Source organism: Stenella coeruleoalba, assembly GCF_951394435.1.
Source record: "Stenella coeruleoalba genome assembly, chromosome: 5".
In the NCBI taxonomy this organism is placed as follows: Eukaryota; Metazoa; Chordata; class Mammalia; order Artiodactyla; family Delphinidae; genus Stenella; species Stenella coeruleoalba.
Window position 1 is genome coordinate 115,573,048 of NC_137150.1, and position 25,962 is coordinate 115,599,009.

The 25,962-nt window shown below is 36.4% G+C and overlaps 1 protein-coding gene across 1 annotated transcript in view; it reads left to right on the forward strand.

The window, feature by feature from the left end:
- The window catches only part of LOC307187199 (multidrug resistance-associated protein 1-like), a gene marked incomplete at its 3' end in the record, with an annotated part of 76,641 nt that overhangs the window by 34,702 nt on the left and 15,977 nt on the right, over window positions 1-25,962 (forward strand). Inside the window, exons 13-18 of the mRNA XM_079923001.1 lie at window positions 3,258-3,434; window positions 6,825-6,992; window positions 8,148-8,310; window positions 13,249-13,324; window positions 20,039-20,099; window positions 20,551-20,770. Of these exons, the coding sequence (XP_079779127.1) occupies window positions 3,258-3,434; window positions 6,825-6,992; window positions 8,148-8,310; window positions 13,249-13,324; window positions 20,039-20,099; window positions 20,551-20,770 (865 nt within the window). The remainder of the gene's footprint in view (window positions 1-3,257; window positions 3,435-6,824; window positions 6,993-8,147; window positions 8,311-13,248; window positions 13,325-20,038; window positions 20,100-20,550; window positions 20,771-25,962) is intronic.

Genomic DNA, 25,962 nt, shown 5'->3' on the forward strand with positions numbered 1-25,962 from the left:
ATAGGATATGCTACGCTTCCTACAGAGTTCATAGTCTAGTGAGGGAGATACTAAGATCAATTACAACAAGTATTTAAATTAGATTTTTTAAATGAAACGGTATAAAAACAACAAATTCTGCTTTAAAGAGAAAAACAATCAGAAAGTAGGTAGCCTTTTATTTAATCTTGAAAAATAATTAGGAGTGTATCAATATAAAAACAATATCAATTCTAGGTTTCACCTGATGCCTAAATGATAATAATAAGCTTGAAAGGTTAAGCAGTAGATTGAATAAGATAATGTGCAAAGACCTAGACTAGTTCTTGGCATAGAGTCAGCTGGCTCCCTATGAATTTTTATGGTTTTGTTATCTTCATTATGATTGTTGAGGTACTCATGGTAAGATTTAAAGATTATTTCTGATACCTTTGAGAATTTGTAATTAAGAAAGTGTTCATGGTGATAATAGAAACCATAACATTGCTATTACTAATCGTAAAGCAGAGAGGACACACTTTGTTTATGTTAAGCTAGGGTTGTCAAAGAGAAACTATATATATATATTTTTTTCAGAGGTACATAACATGTTTTAATTCTCTTGGAAGAATTTCTCTTTAATGGCTTGTTTTTCTTTCTTTTTTTTTTTAAAGATTTGATGAAAGTTCATAATAATGCAACTGACAATGAAATTTATTTATTTCTGAGATATACATTTTAAAGTAATAACTAGAATTATGACTTATAACATTACACCAGAACATATAAGATTTTTAGAAATTTCATGTAATGTCTGCAACATTTATATTAACGTATTTCCATACAAATAACCCAAAGAAAGTTTAGTATTAGTTGTTTGTTTGTTTGTTTGGTTGGTTTTTTATACTGCAGGTTCTTATTAGTCATCAATTTTATACACATCAGTGTATACATGTCAATCCCAATCGCCCAATTCAGCACACCACCATCCCCACCCACCCCACCACGGTTTTCCCCCCTTGGTGTCCATACGTTTGTTCTCTACATCTGTGTCTCAACTTCTGCCCTGCAAACTGGTTCATCTGTACCATTTTTCTAGGTTCCACATACATGCGTTAATATACGATATTTGTTTTAAAGGGAAACAATATTATCTGTCTGTATAATTGGCCACATTGTTCTTTAGGAAGCTTGTTGGTCTGGATCAGTGGAGGATTTGAGGTACCACACTCTGAATTATTTCTGAAAACATTTTTAATCCTAAATATATGTGTCATCCTTATTATATCTAATTTAGTAGTCATATCATGATGATGGCATGGCCAACTTAACATTTAGTATTTATAAGGTGATCTTGTTTACATCTTTCTGTTTCTCAAGGTTTCACATGAGCACTTTTTTGAGGTATATCATTCCAACGTTCAAATTCTAAGATCCCCTATTCTCAGTTTCTAAGGCTTACATCAGACATCATTCATGCAGAGTATCCAATATTCAATGTTCTTTGATAAAACATCAGAGATTTAGAGTCCATTTTTGAATTAGCAAAACTTCTATCGTAGTTTTATTATTAAGAATGAAATGAAACAAAAACATTTTCATTTGTATGTGAGACGCAAATGATAATTATAATGATGATAAAAGGAAAAATTTACATCTCTGTGAAAATTGATTAACTTTTTTTCAGCTGCTGTCATACCAGAACATCAAGTCCACACCTCTCAATGTAGTATTTAGTTCTGGTTTTATATTATATACCACTTTTCCCTGTTCTACAATCTTTTCTCCTGTGTTCTTCACCCTCTGTTCCCCTTATCTTGACTAATGTATATCAAGTATTCAGAACTTCTATCACCCGAGGACAGATTTAATATGCTATTCTAATCAAAAGTTATTCACTAAATGAAGCAATTCAAGAGCAATTACTTTTGTTTTCAAGATCAAGTCAGATCAGAACTATATTGTTTTGGCTCAAAAGCCATTCTATGTCTTACATGCTCAACAAGGAGGAATTAAAAATTAATCTTTGACCTTCAAAGTAGTTGGTAGAAATCAAAAGACTGGTAGTTACACACAGGTCTATGTCAGAAAGTACTTTAAATGTGTGGTATTGTTACAGAGTGCATAATATTCAAAATACTCAAATCAGTGTTTGGATAGAGTCCATGGGGCAGATTGAAATGTGAGTCTCTTGTTCAAATACTGGGAATCCTTTGGAAGACAAGGGCTAGTTCAAAGGATATTTTATGGAGCAGAGTCATATTCAAGAATAATGTCAAGATATAAAATTATCAAAAATGAATTTAAGAGCAGAGAGTATGTGGAAGAGAGAGATGTGCTGCACAGACCCCCCCTCCTAGGAAGGGCTTGCCACCCAGCCTTGGGAGTACATATAGCACATCAGCACCTTCATGCTGGCCTCCTGGGGTCCCACTCTGAAAGGCCAGGCCAGTTCAGCCTAACAGAGAACAACTGATGGGTGATGCACCTCCATAGCTCTCTGGAGGGTTGACTAAATCTTTGTTGGATCTGAATTGCTGTGCGACTTCCTGCTCTACCCAATCCTCCTTCTTCCTTTTCTTTCCTAAGAATTGATCCCAAATAAACAACTTGCACCCCAAATTCAACATTATGGGCTGAATTGTATTCCCCCCAAATTCATATGTTGAAGTCCTAACCTACAGTACCTGAGAATGTGACTGTATTTGGAGATAAGGTCTTTAAGGAGATAATAAGTTAAAATAAGGTCAGTAGGGTGGGCCCTAATCCAGTATGGCTGATATCTCTATGAGAAGAAGAAATTAGGACACACACACAAAGGGAAGGCCATGTGAAGACTCAGGAGAAGAAAGCCATCTACAAGCTAAGGAGATAGGCCTAAGGAGAAGCCAACCCTGCCAACACCTGATCTCACACTTGTGAGAAAAGAAATTTCTGTTGTTTAAACAACCCAGTTCATGGTACCTTGTTAGGGTAGGTAGAGCTGACTAATAAACTCAGTGTCTGCTTCCAGAAAATCCCACCAGACAGGTAACTTTGATAGAAGCTAGAGTGAAAGTAAATAAAAGGCACCAAGTAACTCATTTGAAGGGGCCTCTAATAAAAATACATAAGATTAAAACAGGATATAAGATGAAAATGTAAATAGAATATATTTACATTGAAGAAATCATCTAAATATTTTTAAATTCGATTTAAAGAAAGCAAAACCATGGACTAGATACGTTCCTTTAATGTGGTGCATGCAAGTTCTCCTTTTCCCTTGTTAAGAGTATTTATTTTATTTCTTTCTTTTGTAGGGCTCTGTGGCTTATGTTTCCCAGCAGGCTTGGATTCAGAATTGCATTTTGCAAGAAAACATTCTTTTTGGCTCTGTCATGCAGAAGCAGCTTTATGCGCGAGTTTTGGAAGCCTGTGCGCTCCTTCCCGATCTGGAGCAGTTACCAAATGGAGATCAAACTGAGATTGGAGAAAGAGTAAGGAAAATATATTTTATCTTATGCAGGAATAACATTCCATTCAGCTGCGCTAATAGAATATTTATAGCCTTTTTACTGAGGTCTTGGAGAGCTATACAACTATAATTTTAAAAAGTCATTGTAGAATTCCTATGAAAGAGATGGCCATATTAAGGACGAATAATTATTTATTATTGACTATTTTGAAAATAGATTAAAAATCAGCAGGAAATTCTGTTGTTAGTGTCCAAATGGGGGAATGAAAGCCCACCAAGTGGATCATCAACGCTTTGCCTTAGTTGCTGGCATAAGGCCGTTCACTATCTAATGAGGGAATAATAGTTTTGTTTCTTCCTGAAGCTCTTGTGCACAAAGTCAAGCCTAGGACAGTAACAACAGAGCCCCAGTCTCCAGTGGTGGCACCAAGGCCAGGTTCCGACGAGGCTCTGAGACGATGCTGTCATGAATGTACCTGCTCCATATTTACACATTCCTGCTTAAGAGGAACTTGTTTCCCAGGCGTCGTATTCTTTGCTCTATTTTCTTTTCATCTCATTAATGAATAGTCATTATGCTGCCCAGTGTTTTGGAGTTAAAAATAAAACAAAACAAAACAAGATATCATGAGCCAAAGTATGAAGCCCAAGAGATGATCCCCAACCCATGACTAAAATCTCCACTAATTAAACATGAATGCAAAAGCAGCCTCTGCCTACGATTCATGTGTACTATGAAGATAAGTAAATAATCCTTAGTGCTTTGAATTTCTGAGAAGAGAGTTAGAATAACATTGTTAGGCATTTTTACCCTGGCTTCAAGTTATTTAATTGTCTTGTTATATAAATTGAAAGTTATAGAACAAAACTATAGAAAGGGGAAATATTTAAAATCGAGGGTGTACATTTTGCTGTACATCTGAAATTAACACAACATTGTAAATCAACTATATTTCAATAAAAATTTAAAAAATAAAATCTAGGATGAGGCAAATTTTACCTTTAACTAGACTTACTTTGGTTTCATTCATAGCCTGTTACTTTGCAGATGTATTTTCTCGAAGTGTTAAATTGATTTAATTTTTTTGCAACCTCTGTGTTTTTTCTGGCATCTTCACTATCCCTTGGTGAAATGGCACCATAGCTAGAATTATGCAGAAATGTGACTTCCTTTTCAAACTTGTTAATACATATCAAACATTATGCTGATAAAGCCAATCTCTAATAAAATGAAATAGCTTAGTATGTAACTAAAAAATTGAAGTGGGAAGAATTCAAAATGTGAAGTATAGATTTAATATAGTCATTAAATGTTATTGCCACTTATAATTTCTGCTTTTTATATTTTTAAATTAAATTTCTCCCAATCTGATGATGTACTTTAAAATAAACATATAATTGAATATTTCAAAAAGAAATCTGTTTACAGCTGTTTATGAGATGACCAAGATAATGAATGTAGAATTTTCCTCACTTTTATTCATCTTTTTCTTTGGCATTCTTCCACTGAACACAAATAGTTATTAATCTATTATATGCCCTTATTCTGCAATGGGGTATATAAGGGTGAGCAAAAGAGCTATCAATCACCCAGTCTTCAAGGGACTGCAATCAACTGGATCTCTGCCAATGATATTATCAATTGTCTTTACCAATATTTATTTGGACACTATGTGCTGGGAATGCAAGGATAAACTAGGCACGAGCTCATAGGAGAGTGAGACACTGACATGGGTATTGTCATTTCTAGCAATGGGTGAGTAAACAGGACACTGCAAGACAAGAAGGGAGGGAATGAATCACTTTACTTGGAACTCTGGGTAGAAGATTGATTTCAAAGAGGACTTAGAGTATCTTTTGAGTTGAAAAGGGAGGGTATGGGCACCCAAGCAGAGTGTATAGGCTCTGCCCAGATAGGAAAAGGCAGGCTAGTCTGCTTGTAGGTCACAGTCACTTGAGAAGGCAGCATTGGGTGAGTGGTTGAAAGATGAGTTAATACCAGAGTATAAGTATCTTAGGTTTCTACTAAGGAATTTGCTGATGCTCATGGATGATGGGAAGAGAGAGACACAGGCGTACAAGATTTTTAAGCAAGATGATAACATAATTACAAGATTCGTGATGACAAGTCAGAGGATGGATTGGAGAGAGGAGTGATTGGGTGATAATAGCTAATGTTGATTGTGTCTGTATTTGGTATTGGCTTTGTCCTAAATATATATATATATATATATATATATATATTTTTTTTTTTTTTTTTTTTTTTTTGCAGTACGTGGGCCTCTCACTGTTGCGGCCTCTCTGGTTGCAGAGCACAGGCTCCGGACGCACAGGCCCAGCGGCCATGGCTCACAGGCCCAGCCGCTCCGCGGTATGTGGGATCTTCCCAGACCGGGGCACGAACCCGCGTCCCCTGCATCGGCAGGCGGACTCTCAACCACTGCGCCACCAGGGAAGCCCTGTCCTAAATATTTTACACTCAGTAAATGCTCATGACAAGCCCATGAGTTGGGGGCTGTTATAATCACACCACACACACACACACACACACACACACACACACACACACACACACATATATACGTATCATAGTACTTTGTATTTTTTTTTTTCACTCCTGGCTCCCCTGCTAAAATGTGACCTCCTCATGACAGAGGCTCGGTTTCATTTATCTTTAAATCCCAACTGCTAGCACAGCACCCAGAGTATAGGAGATATTTGTTGAATAGTAGGAGGACGAGAAAGGCAAAGAAGCAATGACATTTTACAATTATAGGGCACTGGCTGATTTCTGTGCTGCATGGAGAGCTTTTAAACCAGATCTGTAAACACTAAACATAAAATAAATCAAGTAAATTGGGCCTGGCCCCATAATTCTCCATACATGGCTGTACACGTCGACTTTAATTCTCACAGAGTGATGTATATTCCTTATTCTTGCTTCTTAGAGTTGTACTTTTGCCAACAAGACTTGTACTAATCTTTCTACAGAAGAAAATAGGACATGTTGATTGCTGCTTTGGTAATTTAGCTATTATTCTCAGTCTCCTATGTGTCAATTTAAAAATGATCACCAGTGTCAGTACACGGCTGGCAGCCAAAAGTTTTCTTTAATGTTCCACAGGCACAACTTTTCAGAGTTAGGGAACCGGAAATTCTTTTCTCCATAACTGTTAGTATCTACTTTTGAAAGCACGCAATTAAGAGAAAGCAGATATATCTGTTAATGTGCACAAATTAGTGGTACTAGGAAATAGAGGCTTTTGGAATTTTAGGATCAAGAAAGGTTGGAGTGTTAACCCTGAATTATTACCTATCCCTGCTACAGAAGAGAATTTGGACGTAACTCTATGTGCTTTGAGATTTACACATTTTTCCTCTGGTTTTGTTTTTTCTCCTGCTTCATTTTCAGGGTGTGAATATAAGTGGAGGTCAGAGGCATCGAGTCAGTCTGGCCAGAGCTGTCTATAGTGGGGCCGACATCTACCTCCTGGATGATCCCTTGTCTGCAGTTGATGTTCATGTTGGAAAGCAACTTTTTGAAAAAGTGATTGGGTCCTCCGGCATGTTGAAAAACAAGGTAGCCATAGCATCACTTATGCTTTAGTGAGGGAAGGAGAGGATAATCTATGTAGCATTGTGCCCCAAATTCTAATATTTTATTTGTTGAAGCAGAGTAGTTAAATTTCACATAAAGAATGAGATGTTATATTGCTCTTTTACAGACTCACTTTAATGAATGTGTTAAAATTTTTTACAAGTTTACTCTGACCACAACTTATGTGATTATTACCTCATTGACTAATACCATATTTGAAGGTGGTTTACATGCCAAAATGAGTTGTTTTTAGCTTAGGTGACTTTTTTTGAAAAGTGGTATTTTGGTGCATAGCACTTTTATAAAAAATAGTATTACTTTATTATTTATTACTTAAAATGTGGTATTATTAATCTAGCATTCATAACAATTCAATTGTCTTGTGAAGGAACCAAGAAGAAAGGAATTAATATTTACCAAGTGATACTATGTTTGACACTAAATTAGTTCATTTAGTTCTTATAGCAAGTCTCTGAGATAGGCATTATCGTTGTTCTTGTTTTATACATGAAGAAACTCAGGGCTTATAATGACTTGTTGTAGCTTGCTTAATTTAAGAGCCACAGAGATTTTTAAAAGCCTGTCTGACCACAAAACCATACTCATCGATTCACAATATGTGTTTACAGATTTATTAATATAGAGAATTCTGGAAAATTTAAATAAATGTATAAATATTTAAAGAATAGACAAATGTCTTTACTTATTGAAATGAAACCAAGATAAATCTTCTCATTCAATTTTATGTATATGTATACAATAATATGGAAAGATTTAAAAATAAAGACTTGAATCAAACATGTTTTTGTAATGCTACAGGACCTTAGAAAAAGGAAGCAAGAGTGACAGTTATAAGATTGTTTTTAATTTGCTGTAAATTTGATTCATTTTTAATGAATGAAGAATACCTGAACTAATGGGTTAAAAACATTTGCTGACTTTTTTCTTTTTTCTTTTTTGTCTAGCAGTGTATCATCATTCATCGTGAAATATATTTATATATGCTGCCTTAAACTGGCACCTACCAAGAATTATACTCTAAAATAGTAAAGACAAAAAATAATGATTGTAGCTCTCTTTAAAATGGCTTATTTTTGCCATCTTTTGTAACCCAGGGAATAAAATACTCTTTTGTAGACTCGAATTTTAGTGACACACAACCTCACACTTCTACCCCTGATGGATCTTATTGTTGTAATGGAAAGTGGCAGAGTAGCACAAATGGGAACATACCAGGAACTTCTGTCTAAAACCAAAAATCTCACGAATTTGCTTCAGGCCTTCAGTGAACAAGAAAAAGGTGAGGACACAGTGAAAAATAAACCTAAGATACAGTGTGCTTACCCATTTTGAAAGCCCATGAATTGCCTGATTTCTTACTATGCATTTTTCTTCATTCATGCTACTTAAGTCAGGAACTGGGTGTCTTCCTTTCTCTAGAAAAGAAACAAATACGTTGGGACACATCAGCTAAAAATCAACCTTGTTTATGATTTTTAAGCAAAATGTTATGCCCCAGGGTCAGTTTGTTCATTTATGAAATAAGAGATTAGATGATTTATAAGCTCTGTTGCAGGTTTAGAATATAATGGGTCTAAACATTCTACTTTCTTTGAAATTAAATCCATGTCAAATAAATAATAAATATTTGAAACATACTATGGCATGTTGTGGGAGAGAAACAAAAGAAAAGAAAATCTGAAGAATGACAAAGGAGAATGATATTTGTCTAACTTTTACAAAATAGCAACTGAGTTTATTTACTACTAATTTTTGTTACTATAGTCCTAGTATTTTAAATTAAGATTCATAGATATTTGTGTAAATGAAGTGGTTTGGTCTTTATCTAATTAGGACATAAGGATGTTTGAAATCTAGTATTAGTTTAATATTCCAGAGATCAGTCATTTTCCAGCTCTGAAAGTTGGATGTACCATTATCTTTTTCCAGCTGTAGACGTTTTCTCATGTGTACCACCATCATGATCCTTGTTCTATACCTTTCCAGAACACCACTGAGAAATGGCTGGAAAACCAGTGAACTATTTCATAATTGCAGGCTAAAAAAAGACATATAGAGTTATTCTTAGTATTTCCTACATGAACTGGTATCTATTCATTCACTTTACACTTTACCTGGATATAAAAGTCAGAAAGATATGAAAGCAGTTTATAACAAGATCAGTGCAATTTAGTATTTTAATACCATGAAATCAAAAAGCAGAGCCATTTTGCTGATGTGTTTCTCTAAGCTAATACACATTAGGTATGCACTACTATTTTTTTTATTCCTTGTTTATGCCCTTTTCTCAAATTTAAATATTCTATATGTAGATCCATTCAGAAAAACCTGATTCATTGTCAGGTGGCTGTGATCATTCTTAATAAAAGAAGACCTTGTCTTTTCTTAATGGCTAGCAGTTTTGGAAATGAGTCCTTGCCTATTTGGTCAGGCTAAGTAATAATTTATATTTAGTGTGTAGGAAAGATATATCTATGAGTGTCTCTGAGGGCTGCAATGAGGATGTGGTCTGTCATTTTCTCTATCCCCAGCACTTAGGTAGCCTCATGTTAGGCAAATAACAGGTACTCAATAGCTGTTTGTTAAAACAGATGAATCTGCCTCCATATTTTCTACCAAAAGTACGTCTCCTCAGAGTGAATGGGATGATTTGTAATGCTACGAGCCAGGATATATTTTTTGCTACTTATTTTAAAGGCAACATGAAATATAAGTTGTATTACTTTGGAAAATATAGCTCTGAAAGCAGGCAGTGTGTAAGTTTTAAGTTCAATATTTACTCTACCATAAAATATGGAACACAATTTTGAAAGTTGTGGAATTTGCTCTTGTTTAAGTCTCCAGTTTTGGAAACAAATATCATACCTCCCTCCATTGATATATCTTATGTACACCAGTCCTCTGTGGTAACAAGTGGAAAACATTCTTGAAGTTGAGCTGACATTAATAGATGTTACTATCTCAGCAACAGAAATATGACAGATTTAGGAAAATGTAAATTGAGCTTTCTTCTAGTTACTTCAGTATTGTGTCTTTTCTGTTAAAATTCAGAAAGGTGGTGAGTAGAGATCATTTTTGTACTAGAAATAGAATATGTTTTTTACAATGAATATTTCTGGGATTTTGATTTATTTGGATGGTGAGTAAAAAATATATAACGTCTTTTAAAAAGCAGGCATAAAATTACTCGTGTTAATACTAGATAGATAGATATTTGTAAAAGGTCAGCCATATATATTGTAATTTTATTAGTGACCACACAGAGCAGAACAAAAATAGATCAACTGATATACAATTTATATAAAACATCCCCCAGACAACAACTTCAAACCTGGTTACATTTAGTCACATTCCTACAGTATTGCCCTTAGACCTGGGCCAATTTGACCCAGTCCTGTACTACGTCTCCGCTCTGCCTTCCCTGGCTGGCTCTCTGGCCAAGGCCTAGGGATTGTGCCCATAGGGGGTCCTCTTCCCATCCCGCCACTCCTTGACCACTCCAGGTACTTGGAGTCCCAGAGTTCTCTGCCCATATGACATAAATTTGCTCCAAGGACCTGGGCTCTCATTCTTTAGTTCTACCCTCTTAAGGGTCGACTGCTCTACTGGCATTCACTACTCCTTGGATGAAGGATGTTTTTTTTTCTTGGAGGAGGGTTGGCAGAGTCTGGACATGTAGCTGAGGCAGCCACAGACATGGTGAGGGGTGGAGCTGGGGTGGGAGAAAACCCAGCAAGCACCTTGACCACATCACCCGGGACTACCGCATTCCCCAGAGGAACTCGCAGGGCTCCAAACACTCTCACCTGGATTTTGCCTTCCAGGTGGTCGGGAAGGTGTATGTGTTAGGGTAAGTGATAGAACTTATTTACCAGTCTGTTAGTTCCATCTATAACTATCAAATACTTAGAAGTATGGTATGCGGGCCTTCATTTATACTCTTGCCCCAGTTACCACAAATGTTAGGCGCAGGCCTGTCCCTGTGGGGAATTTCTTTCTCTTCTTTGCATAAGTAGTGAATAAAAATCAACTTATATCTGAGAACATTTGTACTGGAATTTAGAAGAAAGAGGGCTACATGGACAGAGTGTGATTTGAGAAGTGTGATCCCCACTTCTAAATTCAATCTGTGATCTATCATTTATTTTTTACAATTTATCCTTTTGGCCTTGAGTCTGTTCAGGAATTACTTTAAAAAGCACACAGTATTTCCATTTAAAACTTTTTATTAACTTAATGTGACATGAAAGTGGGAGTAAAAGTCAGCACAACATAGTGGAAAAAACATGGGACCAATTTCAGAGCCCTGGGTTCTGGTTCTAGCACTGAATAATTACATGAATCTTTGTAAAAATGACCTCTTTTCATTCTTCCCATTATGAAAAATGGGACTTGAACTAGATCTGTTTGTCCTGGTGTCTGATATGGAAATGAACAGTGTACATTTCTATCACTGCCTTGCCCCCAAAACTGCTTATGACCCAGACACTTTTTCTTTTCCTATAATTCTCACCCTCACTACCAGAGTTGATGACAGATAAGTAGAGTTTACAGTATAATTTGGTTTGGATACATCAGATCTCTAAAACTCCATCTAGCTCTGAAAAATCTATAAGTCTCACCTTATGGGAATATTATATAAGAGGTGAGAATCAGAGGAGAGAAAAGAGTTTATGGAAAAAGATATGACTAAAGATAAATTTACATATTTATAGGTTTAGTCTAGGATAATTCTTACCCATACTAATAATACTGATGGTAGCTAAGATGTCTTAGGTATTAATTCTGTCAATATAGTCACAAGTGTTTTACTTAATTCTCCCCAAAACCCCCTGAGGCTACATGGTCTTAATTTTACAAAGAGGATATACATCTTGCCCAAGTTAAGACAGTGTAAGTTTCAGAATTTGAATCCATCACTTCCTCTGTTTCATGCCAGAGGCCAATCAAACTCTTAAACATTATATCAAACCTGTAGGAACAAGTACATTGACTTAGTGTGAAAGACAGGAAGGAGTGTAGGGCTCAGCTCACGCTTGCTCTCTCCATCTCTCTGTCTTTCTCTTTTTCTCTCTCTCTCCCTCTCTGTCTCTTTGACAAATTTGGGTTTCAGGCAAATCACTTATCTTATCTGAGTTTTATTTTTCCCTTCAAAATAGGGGTAAATTTGCCTGTTGTTCTCTTTATCTTACCAGCTCATTTTGGCACTCAAATTGTATAATGTATGTGAACACGTTCTATAAATTATAAATATATAAATTCAAACATTATTATTATCAGCTATAAAGATGAAAATATGCCTTAGGCAGGAGAGGATGAAACATCCCCAAATTGAATTTTAATTCTGTGAGACATGGAATCCCACGTTTCTTAGAGATAGTTGATGTAAATCAGAGGCTTCCTTTAAGGACCAGATGTTTACTTCTAGAAATAAGAAAACATAGAGTTCATATAAGAGACCTTAGAAATCTCCAAGTCCACTTCCTTCTTTTTAAAGATAAAAAGTCTGAAATTCAATGAGGTTAAGTATTACACTGTGGGAAAAGACAAAAATCTGCCTAGCTCTGAGATGTTTCCCATCGAATTCACTAACAGTAACTTGAACCTCAGTCTTGTAGTTCTAGATGTGTGACTTTGATTAATGCTACCTGCTTTACTTCTCTGTGCTTTTTATCTGTAAAATAAGGATAATCATAGCATCTTCCTCACAGGGGTAGTTTTGAAACATAAGAGTTAAAATATGTAAAGTATCTAGAACATTGCCTGTCATGTAGGAAGCTATTATTAGTGACAATAGTAAGAACATGACAGAGATTCGGGGATTACCATTGCATGCTCTTAATACTTTTCACAATAATATTTGTCTATAAGACTTGATGATATTGCTTTTTTTTTTTTAAAGACTGGAGTCATGTTCCTCTTGGGCAAATACTTAAACCTTCTGTGGAAGATCCAAAACAAGTTAGCACTCCTCTCTAATGTCTAAGAAAGAACTTCTCCGTAGGCTTTTTCATTATGGAATCTTAGTTTTATCAAGACATTACAAAACATTTAGGTGAATAAGAAATAATGGGGAAAATGAAAGTCTCCCAGTATACCTGTGGATCCAGAACACAAAAAAATTCTCTAACTTGTATAATCTTTCATCATATTTCTCTCTAGTTTGTGCATTGTTTGCTTTTATGGATATAAAAGCACTCACCGTCTTCTTCCGCAGCTCATGCTTTAAAGCGAGTCAGTGTAATCAACTCCAGAACTGTACTGAAAGAACAAATCCTGGAGCAAAATGATAGGTGAGTATTAGGGTAATACCAGGCTCATAGGGATTATGGACTAATTAATTACATTTTTTAGCATTTAAAATGCATGCTATAAAAGTGATCTGTACATTAATGATGGATACAAAATGTACTTAGTGGTTTCCAAATTTTATACTATGAGTTACAAGGTTGTATCTAAGTGTTTAAGTGAGATGTTTGTGACTTAATTTGGGACACATAGTAACTCTCAGTAATTTCTAGCCAAATTCTACTAGAAGAAATCTACTCGGATTTCTGTGTGAGCTAAAGATATACCCCAAATGAATCTGTTTAGAAAAATAAGAGGAAGGGAAGGAGGGAGGAAAAGAATGATAAGGGAAAGGAAGAGAGAAATAAAAATAATAAAACTTTGACCCTGATTAGATTGTTATATTATACTTCTTTTTCATTTTTGTAAGTAATTAAAATGAACAGTGATTGAAGCAAATTAACCTAATCAGTTATTTGCCCTAATACTCCAACAGTTGCAAAGAGGACACACACACACAAAAAGGAATAATAGCAAAAAGTGGTTTCAAAAGTAAGTGGCTAGAATTATAGGGAGGTGCTAAAATGCAGGATTGGAATGGATTAGAGAGAAGCAAATACTTCAGGATCCAATAGCTCAGAATTTTGTAGTTTTGACCTCGAGTGAATGAATGGGCCTTGAATTTATTATTTTTTTGGAAAGGATTGGATATTCCTGTGGTTGTGTGATGATGTGGATGTTGCAGCTTGGAGCTCTGTGTACATACCAGGTTTAGCTGACTGAATAGGTAAATTAAATTATTCCTCTGGATCATAAAGACCTTGGACTGCTTTTCTTCTTTATTGTCTTGGTGTTGTCATCCAGTCTCATGACTTTAATTACCTTTACTCCAAGTTTATATCCCCAGCCCAACCTGTCCTCTGAACCCCAGAGTTGGACCCTCCTCTTTGATGTCTAATCTTCTTAGCTAATGGCAGCACTGTTCTTCCCGTTGCTTAGATAAAATATCTTGCAATCACCCTTGACCTCTCTCTTACTCCATATCCAATCCATCATCAGATCCCATTGGCTCTATCTTCAAAATATATCCAAGAATCCAGAATTCAAACACTACTCATCACTTTCACAGCTTCCCTTTGTCCAAATCACTATCATTTCTCCCCTGAATTATTATAATTGTCTTCTTACAGGTCTTCCTGCCACCAGCCTTGCCCTGTACAGTCTGTTTGCAGCGTAACATCCAGAGTGGTTTGTTTTACAAATATGAGTCAGATCATGTCATTCTTCTGCCCCAAATCTCCAAAGGATTCACATCTCAGAGTAAAATCCCGAGTCCTCACAATGACCTATAAAGCCTTGGAGGACCTGGACCTGTTTACCTTTCTCAGAACCTCCTAAAGCTCATCTCACTATTCTACTGCAGCAAGACTGACTCTGCTATTCCTGGAAGACTAGGCATGCGCCTCCCCTGGTGCCTTTGCACTTTCCGATCCCACTGCTTAGGGCATATTTCTCCCAGATATCCATATGGCTTGCTCGCCCATCTTCTGCAGGTCTTCTGCTCAAATGTCACCTCATCAGTGAAGACTGACTTAGCCACCCTATTTTATACCACAATACTTCTTACCCCTTCCATGCTTTTTCCCCCATAATTTTTACTAATTATCAGCATACTGGAAAATATACTTATTTACTTTTATTTTGTCTTTCTCTTACCTCTAGGTTATAAGCTTTATAAGAGCAGGAATTTTTGTCTTTTTGTTCACTCTTCTCTTGCCATCTACATAACACATTTCAACTAAACACTGAATAGCATGTGTTCAGTAAGTACTTTGAATGGATGAATAAATAACTAGAGACTGAAAGCACACTCAAGGAACTTTTAATCCATCATTTATTTTATTTTATTTTTCATACCATTATAACAATAAGTTTCATTTAAATGAGTGTCAGTTTTTAAGGATATCCAAGAAAAGCAAAAAAAACACTGAAACAGACTTTGAAATTTCTGGGCTGTTGGATCTTCAAATCTCTAAATTATAAAGAGAGTTTTCACCTGTGTATAGTCTCACCATACACTCAATAAGTAGCTTGCTTTAAGGCTTAAATCTTAAAAATCAATAAGTATTGTTATAAACATAATCATACCCTTTCCTCTGTAATAAATCATTTTTTCTATTTATAAGTCACGGTTAGTCATATCCAAATTGAACCTCTTAAAGTTTTTGTGAACCACTTTTACAAAATTTCTCCTTGAAAAAAGAACCCCAATCCCTATAAACGTTTGTTTAGAGAACTGGTTTCTAAACATTTCTCAAGTTCTGGCGGCTCAAACAGAAGCCAGCATGCTGAAACTTACTTCTTCAGTAGAGTACATCAAAAGGATCACCTCAGTTCTACCATGGCACATTCATGTCAACAGAACCCAGCGTCAAACTTTCTTTTTAATGACTGTGATAAAAATGTTATTGGAGGTCCATGAATCCCCGCATACCAATCTTTTCTTGTTTTTAAGCATGGTAATTATATCACTTTTATTTTTTGTTTGAGAGGTCAGAGACCTATTTTCATTTCTCCAAAACATGTGCATCTTTGCCTACTTCCATGTATTTCCTAGTTTATTACTTTCTATACTATTCCTAGTCTAGCTTTCATCATTTTTTATCTGCTTTACTATTTGGTAAGGTAACATTACATGGGGAAAATTTTCCTGACTTTCAACCTAATTTTTTTTAACCATACCCAATTATTTCCAATTTATGCAGAATTAAGATAGACTAGAGATTGGAAGATACAAACAGACAAGAACTTCACAATGGAGACTCTCTACAGTGGGATGTACTGAGATAGGACAATGAATCTTCCTCATGGAAGGGTTCACAGGGAAACTAACTACCCATCAAGCGGGAGGTGGAAAGGAAGTTGGACCGAATGATGACTGAGAGTCCCTCCCTTTGAAATTTAAGGGTTAGAATTACATTATGATGTTAGTTTTGTTTTCAAATGGGGACTAAAATAAGTTGAACTGTTTCAATATTTTGTTTTTCATTTTTTGGTTTAAATTTATATGGTATATATTATTTTATTTCCTTAAATATTTATTACTATCTTCCCTGACCAAAATAAACTGGAAATGCTATTTTAGTATCTAGACTGCCCCCTTTTGGCTTTCATGTCAGACTCTATTAATCACTTTAATCCTCCCATACATACTCTATACTTTGCAACTGTATGCTCAGTTCAGGGATAACGTTTCAGTATGTTAATTTTATATATTTTATACAAAAATATGCAGACCGGTATTATGCCGACTTTCCCAAGGGTTTCTGAAGGACAGAGCAAAACTCATTTTTAAAACTTCTCTACCAGCATAAAAAAATTTGCTCTTTTAAAATTCAAATAAAACCTGCTATTCACAACAAAGTGCCCAGGACCAAATGCAGAACTTTTGTGGAAAAAGGATCATTAACATTGTAGTTTGGAAAAACAGTACCCTCCTGTGTAGTGGCCAGTAAATTATTGGTCTTTCTTAGTTATGTCTAATTAGGATGCTTTAATTCCCTTTTAACAGTTGGGTTCATAGCATTTTATATCCAGCTACATTAAGAATTAATTTTTTGGCTTGACACCAATGCTAAATTTGCTTATCCAAACAGAAGCCATGCCAAGGGCTTGAAGGATGATGACAGTAATTAACCCAAATCATATACCAGGAGCTATTCCAATGAAAGTGTCTGTTAAATAGTGTATCTTTTCCTGAGGTAAAGCTGATCCTACAAAGGGCATGCATGTACTGCAACCTCCCACAGAATGTTTCTTGACACTAATGCCAGAGACGGAAAGGGAAGAACTACTGGGCTGATCAAATAGCCATTTCTTATTCTGATAAACAAAATGGGAAATGTGGAGAAATGGGGGCATGTACCTCAGTTTAGAATTTCTAGAGGTCAGTTTGATATTAGATATATCAAATGACTTAGAATGTAGCATATCTCATGCTCCTATGTCCCTACAAGGGACCATGAGAGATGTGTAAAGAGAATTACCATTACAGCAATAATTAAAGCAGGAAAAATCTGCAACCAGTATACATTTTGATTTTGTTAAATAAATCTTAATGTAGTAAAATGATAAAATATTATGTTGCCATTTGACAAAATATAATGCTGTAATAGAATAATATTTGAGGTGCATTATATACTGAGTTACAAAGACCACGGGTAAAATTTTTTAAAAATTAAGACTTGTTATAGAGCAACACTTGAATTATGATACCACACATATAGAGAAAAGACTATAGCAATCCTCACCAGCATGTTAGCACCAAATATCTCTGGAATATAGCATTATGAGTATTTTGCTTCTGCTTGTCTTCGTCTGTTTTCTCTCTTCTCTCTCCTCTGTTGTCTTTGCTCCTCTTCGTGCCATTCTGTATTTTCCAAACATTTCTTCAGTAACACAATTCCAGAGGAATTGACAGCTACTTGGTGATTGGTTGGAAATGTGTCAATGTTGAGACCGAGGAAGCGTCGTGGCCAGAGAAAGCTTTTGAGGAGGTAGGAAGTAACTGGTTTCGTGTAGGGCGTGTTTGAGATAATCAAGCAGAGACGAAGTAGGTGGCAAGTAGGTTTTTTACCGTATGGATCTGGAGCTCAAGGAAGAGGTATGGACTTGAGAAATCCATGTGAGAGTCACCCACAAAGACGAAGGTTGTTGAAACTGGGAATGGATGAGAGTGCTCAGGAAAGAGTGTGGAGCATAGAAAGGAAATAATGACTAGAACTGAGCCTCAGGAAATACAAACGTTAAAGGAAGACAGAAACTAATGGAGGCCCAGAGAGGTGGGAGAAAACACAAATGTGTGATGGTAGGGAAGTAAGAGGAAATGTCTCTTCAACAAGGGAACGGTCAATGATGTTAAATGCCATGGAGAGTTTAAGTGAAATAATTTTTAAAGTATCCCATGAATACAGCAATAAGTATTGTACCTACTTTATCAAGGCCCCGTTGATGGAAACCGTTTCAACCAGGTGCCAGAAAGTTCGAGGAGAAAAAGGTGGTTTGGCAGAAAAATGTTTGGCTACAGAAAGAAGGCAAGAAGTAGGATAGTAACTGAACATAGAGTTGAGGGTGGAATCATTTCTGTGGTGATGGTATTAATTATAGATGAGAAAAATGTGGAGTTCTCTGTGGGCTGAAGGGAAGGAGCCGCTAGAAAGGAAGAATACGAAGATTAGAAAAGAGAGGACACAATTCGGGGTCTCCTAGATTTGCCTTAAGCTAAGAATCCCTTGCATCATTTGTTTAAAAGACAGATTTCTAGAGGGGAAATCTTATAATCTGCATTTTAAAAAAACACTGTCAAGTGTGTCATTGACAGGAAAGTGTGGAAACGCTATATTTAATAAATGTATTTTGAGAAAATGGGGCAGAATGGGATTCAGCTCATAAGGTTATCCTTAGATCTGAGGAGAAAACTACCTTTGTTTTTTACAGGAGAGAATTAGAAAAGGCTGGGTGGAGATGCAGATAAAAGTAGAAGTGTGGTGACTGACTTCCCTATCTCCTTTGACTTTCTCCATCAAGTAGGACACGGGGGCCCCTTCTGAGAGAGATGCAAGAATTTCTAGGCACTGTAAAAAGCCCCTTCTGAGAGAGATGCAAGAATTTCTAGGCACTATAAAAACCCGGGTGGAAGGAAGATATTAATTTATGGTGGAGCCAGTTTGCTGGGCTCTATGATCTTTTGAAGCAGCACTCCACAGATGGGCAGCAAGTGTGACAAAGGCTAACTTGTCAGTTTTAACGTTGAAATTTAATTGAAAGAAAGCTATTAAAGTTCAGAATGTCACCACAGTTTGGATGACATGGTAATCATGGAGTACAGGTTGGATAATAAAAGGAATGGAGACAGGGCCTAGGTTTGCCTGGGGCTGAGAGTTTCCCGGATGTGGGACAGTCAGTGCTAAAACCAGGAATATCCCAGGAAAACCAGGATCGTTAAACATTTTAGGGGGCAAGGATGATAGAAAGTTACATTTGGGAACTGGGGGTCTAGGTAGAATAAAAACCAAATACAGTGAGAGTAACTGAATGTACAATTTAGAAATAGAAAAGGTTATGTTATGGCCAGGGACTGAAACAACTGGAGTCAAGTTTTCAAAGGTGGATTAGTTCCAGGTAATAAGATTCATGGTTTGCGGTCATGAAAGTTGATGGCCAATGTAGAATGCAGATGCAGGACTCTGGAAGTATGAAGGTCATGAAGGTGAAAAGAGACTGAGTTTAATACATTTGTCCTTGTCAGCTGTGACGTCACCCAGAATGGTGGCAGAACGAAGTGGGACGAATTAGCCCGATGCTAGTCTTCTGATAGGACAGGAGGCGAGTAGATGCGGAGGCACAGATTATGGTACAGCCAGATGGCATTGTCTTACACAATCTAGGGATTTGGCTCAAGTTTGAAGGATAATTATCTAGAAGAAGCAGTGAAAAAAAATCATACAATATGCCCTGGCCCTAAAATATATGGGGTAAAAAAGAATAAACGATCTCCCTTCCAGAAGATTAAAGGAACATTGTTATTATCACGGCAAGTCAGGTCTCTGTTAATGAAGCAGAAGAGTGTGCAACAAAGTGGTTGAGAATGTTTAACTTTTTAAAAAATGTTTAGTTGATCTAAAAACCTAAAAAAAATGTACATCGTTTTGCTTTATCAGGCCCTTATTGGATCAAGGAAAACAGTTCTCAGTGAGAAAAGAAAAGGTCCCTGTTGGTGGGGTAAGCACCAGAATAACTAGTGTTATTTGTTACTAACCACTCAAATATAAATGTTATTAATAAATACCATACGTTTTTCATTGAATTTGAGGAAGGTTGCTATATGATAGTTTGAAGAAATTGAATGAAATGGAACAGTTGGACATTATAGTGGTGTTTAATTAGGATTACATGTTATTTAGCTATGTATATTCTGGTTTACTAATAATAGTAACTAACATTATTTCGACTTTTATTTTTAAGTGCTCAGGACTGTGCAGGCACTTTGCTTGTATTTATAAGGTGGCTACTAGCATTACTCCAATTTATAGATGAGTAATCTGAGGATTAGAGTAGTTAGTAACTTAGACCAAGATCATAAAGCTTAGGATATGTCAGAGCAGGATTTAAATCTAGCTTGTGTGACTTTTAAGTACAGTAACTTTATTTTTAAAAACAATTTTGCTTTTAGGTGAAGTTCTCAATCATTCTGAAGTACCTCCAAGCCTTCGGCTGGCTCTGGGTATGGCTGAATGTGGCCACTTACCTGGGGCAGAATTTGGTGGGAATTGGACAGAATCTATGGCTTAGTGCCTGGGCAAAAGAAGCAAAGCACATGAACGATTTCACAGAATGGAAGCGAATAAGAAGCAATAAACTTTACATCTATGGATTATTGGGATTAATGCAAGGTTAAACAAAAAGTCTAGCTGCTTTTCTTTTCTCTTTCTAACCTAATTGATTCAGATGCAAACGTAGGGCATTGTTTTACTTTTTAAAAATCTATGTCATAATATTCAAATACTTTGGGAGAATTCAAATGCCTGTGTTTTTAGTTCACCATATTTGCAAGAGTAAACAAAAACTTGTATGTGTCAACTACATGGCCCACACTGAATATTATCAATTTGTCTCATTTAATCTTGACAATAAGTATTTAGCAAGGTGTCATTATCCCCATTTTACAGCTGAGGAAACTGAGTCTCATATGTTAAGTCAGTCAGGACTCAGAAGTCTTGAATACGTGGCTGTCCACTGTATGTGTGAGGCTTGTGACTGATGTGAAGATCAGTAAGTGCGTCTTAAAAACTGCATTGTAAGTAAAGCTTAAAACTACATCGCAAGCAATATGCGTGTAAAAGTAGTAAAAGAAAACACTGTAAGGATTTAGAGCAGGGGAAAGCCGTATTTGGTTGAGAGATTAAGGTAATTTCTAAGGCATAGTTGGCATTTGAGGTGACACTAAAAAGATGGAGGGAATTTTGTCAGGGATCACAGAGGACAAAAGCTGATAGATGCAGAGAAAGATGTGAATAAAGACGGATGGGGAAGGTGAGGGGGATATAGGCATAGGTGAGGGTGCCAGTCTGAGTAGTCTTTAGTTTTTTTGTTTTTTTTTTTTGCGATACGCGGGCCTCTCACCATTGTGGCCTCTCCGATTGCGGAGCACAGGCTCCGGACGCGCAGGCTCAGCGGCCATGGCTCACGGGCCCAGCCGCTCCGTGGCATGTGGGATCTTCCCAGACCGGGGCACGAACCCGTGTCCCCTGCATTGGCAGGCGGACTCTCAACCACTGCGCCACCAGGGAAGCCCCCAGTCTTTAGGTTATTGATAGGGCAGTAGGGGAACTAGAGGTGGAAAGGTAGTTTGGAGATGATAGTTAGAAAGGCAAGTAGAAAACTTTGAGAATTGGGGGAAAAAGAAGTGACAGAATTTGGAGTCATTTTTCAGAATAAGAATAAATTTTCAGTGATGAAAAAAGATGGATTTTTATTGATGGGACTAAAGTCAGAGACCAGGGAGAAGTTGAGGTTGGTAGGGAAAAAATAATCAATGATCTTCAGGAGTCTAGATGGGAGATCATCTAGTACAAAAAGATCTCTTATCTGATGCATCTCCTTGTCACCCAAAGCATCTAGACTAGTGCTAACCAATGGGTAGGGAATGAAATAAGATTTGAATAAAGTATGAATGGAGGAAGGGTCAGAGAGCTGCAGTGGGACTGGAGAAAAGGGATGGATAGGAAAGACACTGCAGTGAAAACATATGTAAGAATTGCTGATTTGTGGGTAGGAAGAGAACATCACTCATGATTTTGAAGTTTGGGTAATTGAGAGAACAATGAAGACAAAAATAAAGAAACCAAGGATGAGGGAAGTCAGTTGGTAGAGCAGAGAAATGATTAATTCAATTTGGAGCATGTTTAATGGGAAGTGTGGATACATATTTTTCTGCTGTTTTTTTTCTCCCTAGTAGCAGAATAGATACACATTGTCCTTCAAAGAAGTTAGGTGATTTGAAAGAGTAAGAAGAAAGACACTCAAAAGTATAGTACTCAAAAGTGTAGAACAATTAAAGGGAAGATATTTTTAATTAATTAATTAACTTTTGGCTGCGTTGGGTCTTCATTGCTGCGCACAGGCTTTCTCTAGTTGCAGCGAGCAGGGGCTACTCTTTGTTGCGGTGCGCGGGCTTCTCATTGCGGTGGCCTCTCTTATCGTGGGGCACGGCCTTTAGGCATGAGGGCTTCAGTAGCTGTGGCTCGTGGGCTCAGCAGTCGTGGCTCTAGAGCGCAGGCTCAGTAGTTGCGGCACACGGGCTCAGCCGCTCTGCGGCATGTGGGATCCTCCCGGACCAGGGCTCGAATCCGTGTCCCCTGTGTTGGCAGGCAGATTTTTAACCACTGCACCACCAGGGAAACCCAAGGGAAGATTTTTTAAATAGACAATTTTTGATGTGTTTATAAGAAGAAAGGAAGACAGAGTGAAGGAGAGTGATAAATTCAAATAAGAAATAACAAAGCCATCTACGTGGAAGTCTTGCTGTCTAGGGATATGCATAAGGGAAAACAGAGATGCATGCTTTTGGTAACAGAAAATGAAGATAACATTTAAAAATTTGTGATTTAGGGCCTTGCTTCTGTTTTCTGCTCTCCTATCTTATTTTTATTGTGTGACCATAGTACTTCTTATAAGTATCTCCATCAGAAAGTAAGCAAATATTGTGAGACAAATTTATGTTTTTGTCATTCTGTTAACAACATTCATTGAGGAAAGAGTTGTTATGTTAACAACTAAAATGAGACACCAGGACTTAGAATGTGTTTGGTTTTGAGTCAGTGAATCAAGTTTTTTGGCTTGTGGTTTGCAACTTGAGGAAAAAGTAGGTATAGACATCTAGAATGCTGAGCAGCAAAAGAAATGTCCCATATACATCTCTATATCTATGTCTGTCACACATATATAGGAGGGTTAAACTCTTACCAATCCAGTGAGCTCATGTTACAGTTTTAAGGGAGACTCAGTATCCTTCGGAGAATATTTTAAGTGAGCAAATACTGTTTTTCCTATACTAGACAAGGTATGCAAGTTTAGTGTTCAAAATTTTACTTGTGTAAAGTCTGACTTTTAATTAACTATCAGTAGGTATAGAAAGTATTTTGTAGTAAAGGTAACAGATTATGCAGAGTTTAATCAAAAAGATTTTTTCCTGATTGGATTTTTGTTTTTTACATTTAAAAACATTTAAATTTTTGACTTATTATTAAATACAATTATAAATTATTTCTTAAGAAATGAAAATATATAATTTCTGACTTTTTTAGTAGTCTGCAGCTGTGTCCTATGGAACCTGGTTCAATCAAGAGCAGGCTGTATTCACTGATATCATCAAAGCTCACATTAGTTTTTGAGCTTTAAAACATAAATAGCACTTTCACATGTTAATGCCAGAGGCTATGAATAATATAGAAGGCTAACATTCAAAGAAAACTGGAGTACTGAAGCAGAAAACATTGCATCTATATTTTATAACAATAATAAAGATCTTACCTTATCTTCTGAAAAAGAAATAGCCCCGAACATTTTATTCCTGGTTCCCAGCTATTTCCTTTAGAATCTCTAGGGCACTCTGAACATCCTTAATCTATTGTGTTTTATGCCCCCTTGTTAGGAACTTCCTTTTCCAACCCAGTGTGTAAAATATAGGCACCTTATTTTCAAAGTGCAATGTTTAAGGAGTACACACCAGTCTAAGATGAGTGAGTGGATCATTTACTTTACTTACCTCACAAAATTCCACTGAAATGACAGTGGATGAATATAAAAGTAAAGGGTTCAGGGGATTTCAGAGTGATAAATGTCTACATAAGCGATTATACTGATAATCAAGGGTAGAAGAACCTGTAACCAGGAACAGATATTAGATGAAACTGTCAAAGAATAGGGAGCGGTTCAGTCTAGCTGTGGAGGAACTCAGGTACAGAGAGTAGGATTGAGTAGCATCGAAATAATCAAAGTGATTCACTAGAACATTGTTCTCCTGTTACCAACTGGCACAGCAGTAGTACAGTGAAAACTAGGAAGCTGATGTTTAAAAAGGAAATTAGGGTTACTAGTGTGTGTGACCTACATAGAAGAAAGCCTCCTTATGTGGCTTTTGGAGAAGTTCCAGCCTATGTCTAGATCACCATATGAGACTTCCAGTGTCACACCCACTTAAGTGGAATTTCCATTCAGAGGAGACTGGAGAAAATTAATGTGCACACAGGCAGAAGAAAGCCACACCAGGTACCTCTTAATTCACCATGGTTTTTTTTTTTTTTTATCACCATGTCTTTATCTTGCATGTTTTAACTGGTAATGATGGATGGTCATGCATTTTAATCAAGTGAGCAATATAGATAAGAGCCAACAAATAGAGCAGTGGAGCCCAGAAGTAAAATAGTCATATTTGATATGTAAGAGAAGCTTAAAATTAGTATCTTCAGGTATTCAAAAGCAGAGGCAAAGCAAGAGCAGAATGTGCTTAAATAAGTTCAATCTAAGAACAAGAAAGTTCTTAAAAAATTTAAAGAATTTTAAAAAGATTGTACAAGTGTGAGAAGATAAATCGGTAGAAATTGTCCCAGATGTACAACATCAAAAACATAGATGGCAAATGATAAATAAGGAAAAATCAGAGGAATAATCCAAGATGTTCAACATCCATACAATAAGACACAGTAAATACAGATGGAAATTGTCAAATGCATAATATTTAACAACATTTTCTGTAACTGAAGAATACTAAAGCCTGTTCCCACAAAAATTTCCAGTTTAGAGCAGAAATACAGAGGGTTCCAAGAGAGTAGTTTATGTTGCAGGATGAGGGGGTGAAATAGGATGAAAGACATAATAGACTCTCTGCTGAGTTTAAACATATTCCAAAGAGATTTGCTGACTATTGAATTGTTTGGGAATAGATTAGTGCTTGTTGCATAGAAAAATAGTGGTACAAGCATTATACATTTAGTGAACTTCATGAATATTATGTTTAGTAGTAATGTAAACACTGAATATTTGAGAACAAAAGGGCAACAACCTATTTTTGGAAGGACTAGAAGCAAGTATGGGGAGTGAGGTAGGAAAATAATAGAAAGTATTTAAGAGTAAGAAATTATTAAAGAGCAGTGTGTGATGTTATTTAAAATATAAAGGAACTAGCTAAAAGAATTTGAGGTTGGAACAAGAATCCTGTTGGCAACACACTTTTACTAACAATTTTGTATAGTAGAGATCAGCGGTGCAATTATGTATCCCAGAAGACTCAAGAGCAAATGGCTTAAATAACATGGAAATTTATTGATGCCTCAAATGGAAAAGTCCAGGCACAAGTTTTTAAACACACTTGATCCAGGGGCTCAAATGAAGTGTCCACCATGCTTCCTCAGTTCTGCTCGTTTTCCTCTTTTCCTGAGCCATTCTCAGGCTTCACATGGTGATGAAAATATTCTCTTTCAAAGAACATCTTTCCATAGAAATCCATGAAATTACTCTCCTTGAAACAATTTGAGTCACATATCCACCCTTGAACCAATCATTTTAACCAAGCATTTCTTCCTCC